The following is a 1020-nucleotide window of genomic DNA, read 5'->3' as shown; positions in this document are numbered from 1 at the left end:
AGTTATCTGTAGCTGACATCAACGACAACCCACCTGTGTTTGAGGAACAGTCGTACAGCGCATATGTGACTGAGAATAACAAACCCGGCTCCACTTTATGTTCCGTTACTGCTCGAGACCCCGACTGGAGACAAAACGGTACAGTGATTTACTCTCTGTTAGCTGGTGAGGTGAACGGTGCCCCGGTGTCCTCCTATCTGTCTGTTAACGGAGACACGGGGGTGATCCACGCTGTGAGGGCTTTTGATTATGAACAGTTCAGGAGTTTTAAAGTCCACGTGATGGCCAGAGACAACGGTTCTCCTCCGCTCAGCAGTAACGTGACCGTCAATGTCTTCATATCAGATGTGAACGACAACTCTCCTCAGATACTGTACCCCGCCCCGGAGGGCAACTCCTTCATGACCGAGCTGGTCCCCAAAGCTGCACACGGAGGCTCCCTGGTGTCCAAAGTGATAGCGGTGGACGCAGACTCCGGACAGAACGCCTGGCTGTCCTATCATATAGTGAAATCCACTGATCCGGGACTTTTCACTATCGGTCTCCACAGCGGAGAGATCAGGACACAGCGGGACATTTCTGAATCTGACAGCATGAAACAGAACCTTATTGTGGCAGTGAAAGATAACGGACAGCCCTCTCTCTCTGCCACCATTTCCATGTATTTACTTATTTCTGATAACTTGGCTGAGGTGCCAGAACTGAAGGATATTTCTTATGATGAGAAGAATTCCAAACTGACCTCTTACCTGATCATCGCTCTGGTGTGTGTGTCCACCTTTTTTCTGACTTTCATCATCATCATCCTGGGTGTGAGGTTTTGTCGCAGGAGAAAGCCCAGACTGTTGTTTGACGGAGCAGTCGCCATCCCCAGCGCTTATCTGCCTCCTAATTACGCAGATGTTGACGGCACAGGAACTTTACGCAGCACTTACAATTATGACGCGTACCTGACAACAGGTTCTAGAACCAGTGACTTTAAGTTTGTGACATCTTACAATGACAACACACTTCCTGCTG

General features: G+C 49.2%; 1 protein-coding gene across 1 annotated transcript in view; it reads left to right on the top strand.

The window, feature by feature from the left end:
* The window catches only part of LOC111646628 (protocadherin beta-15-like), a 3515-nt gene that overhangs the window by 2045 nt on the left and 450 nt on the right, over positions 1 to 1020 (top strand). The window contains exon 2 of the mRNA XM_087171013.1: positions 3 to 1016. Within this exon, the coding sequence (XP_087027139.1) occupies positions 3 to 1016 (1014 nt within the window). The remainder of the gene's footprint in view (positions 1 to 2; positions 1017 to 1020) is intronic.

This window comes from Seriola lalandi, unplaced genomic scaffold (assembly GCF_002814215.2).
Source record: "Seriola lalandi dorsalis isolate HSWRI2012SDOR001 ecotype SW California unplaced genomic scaffold, Sedor1 jcf7180002054973, whole genome shotgun sequence".
NCBI lineage: Eukaryota > Metazoa > Chordata > Actinopteri > Carangiformes > Carangidae > Seriola > Seriola lalandi.
The sequence above is the reverse complement of the archived record's forward strand: the minus strand, read 5'-3'. Positions and strand labels throughout refer to the sequence as shown.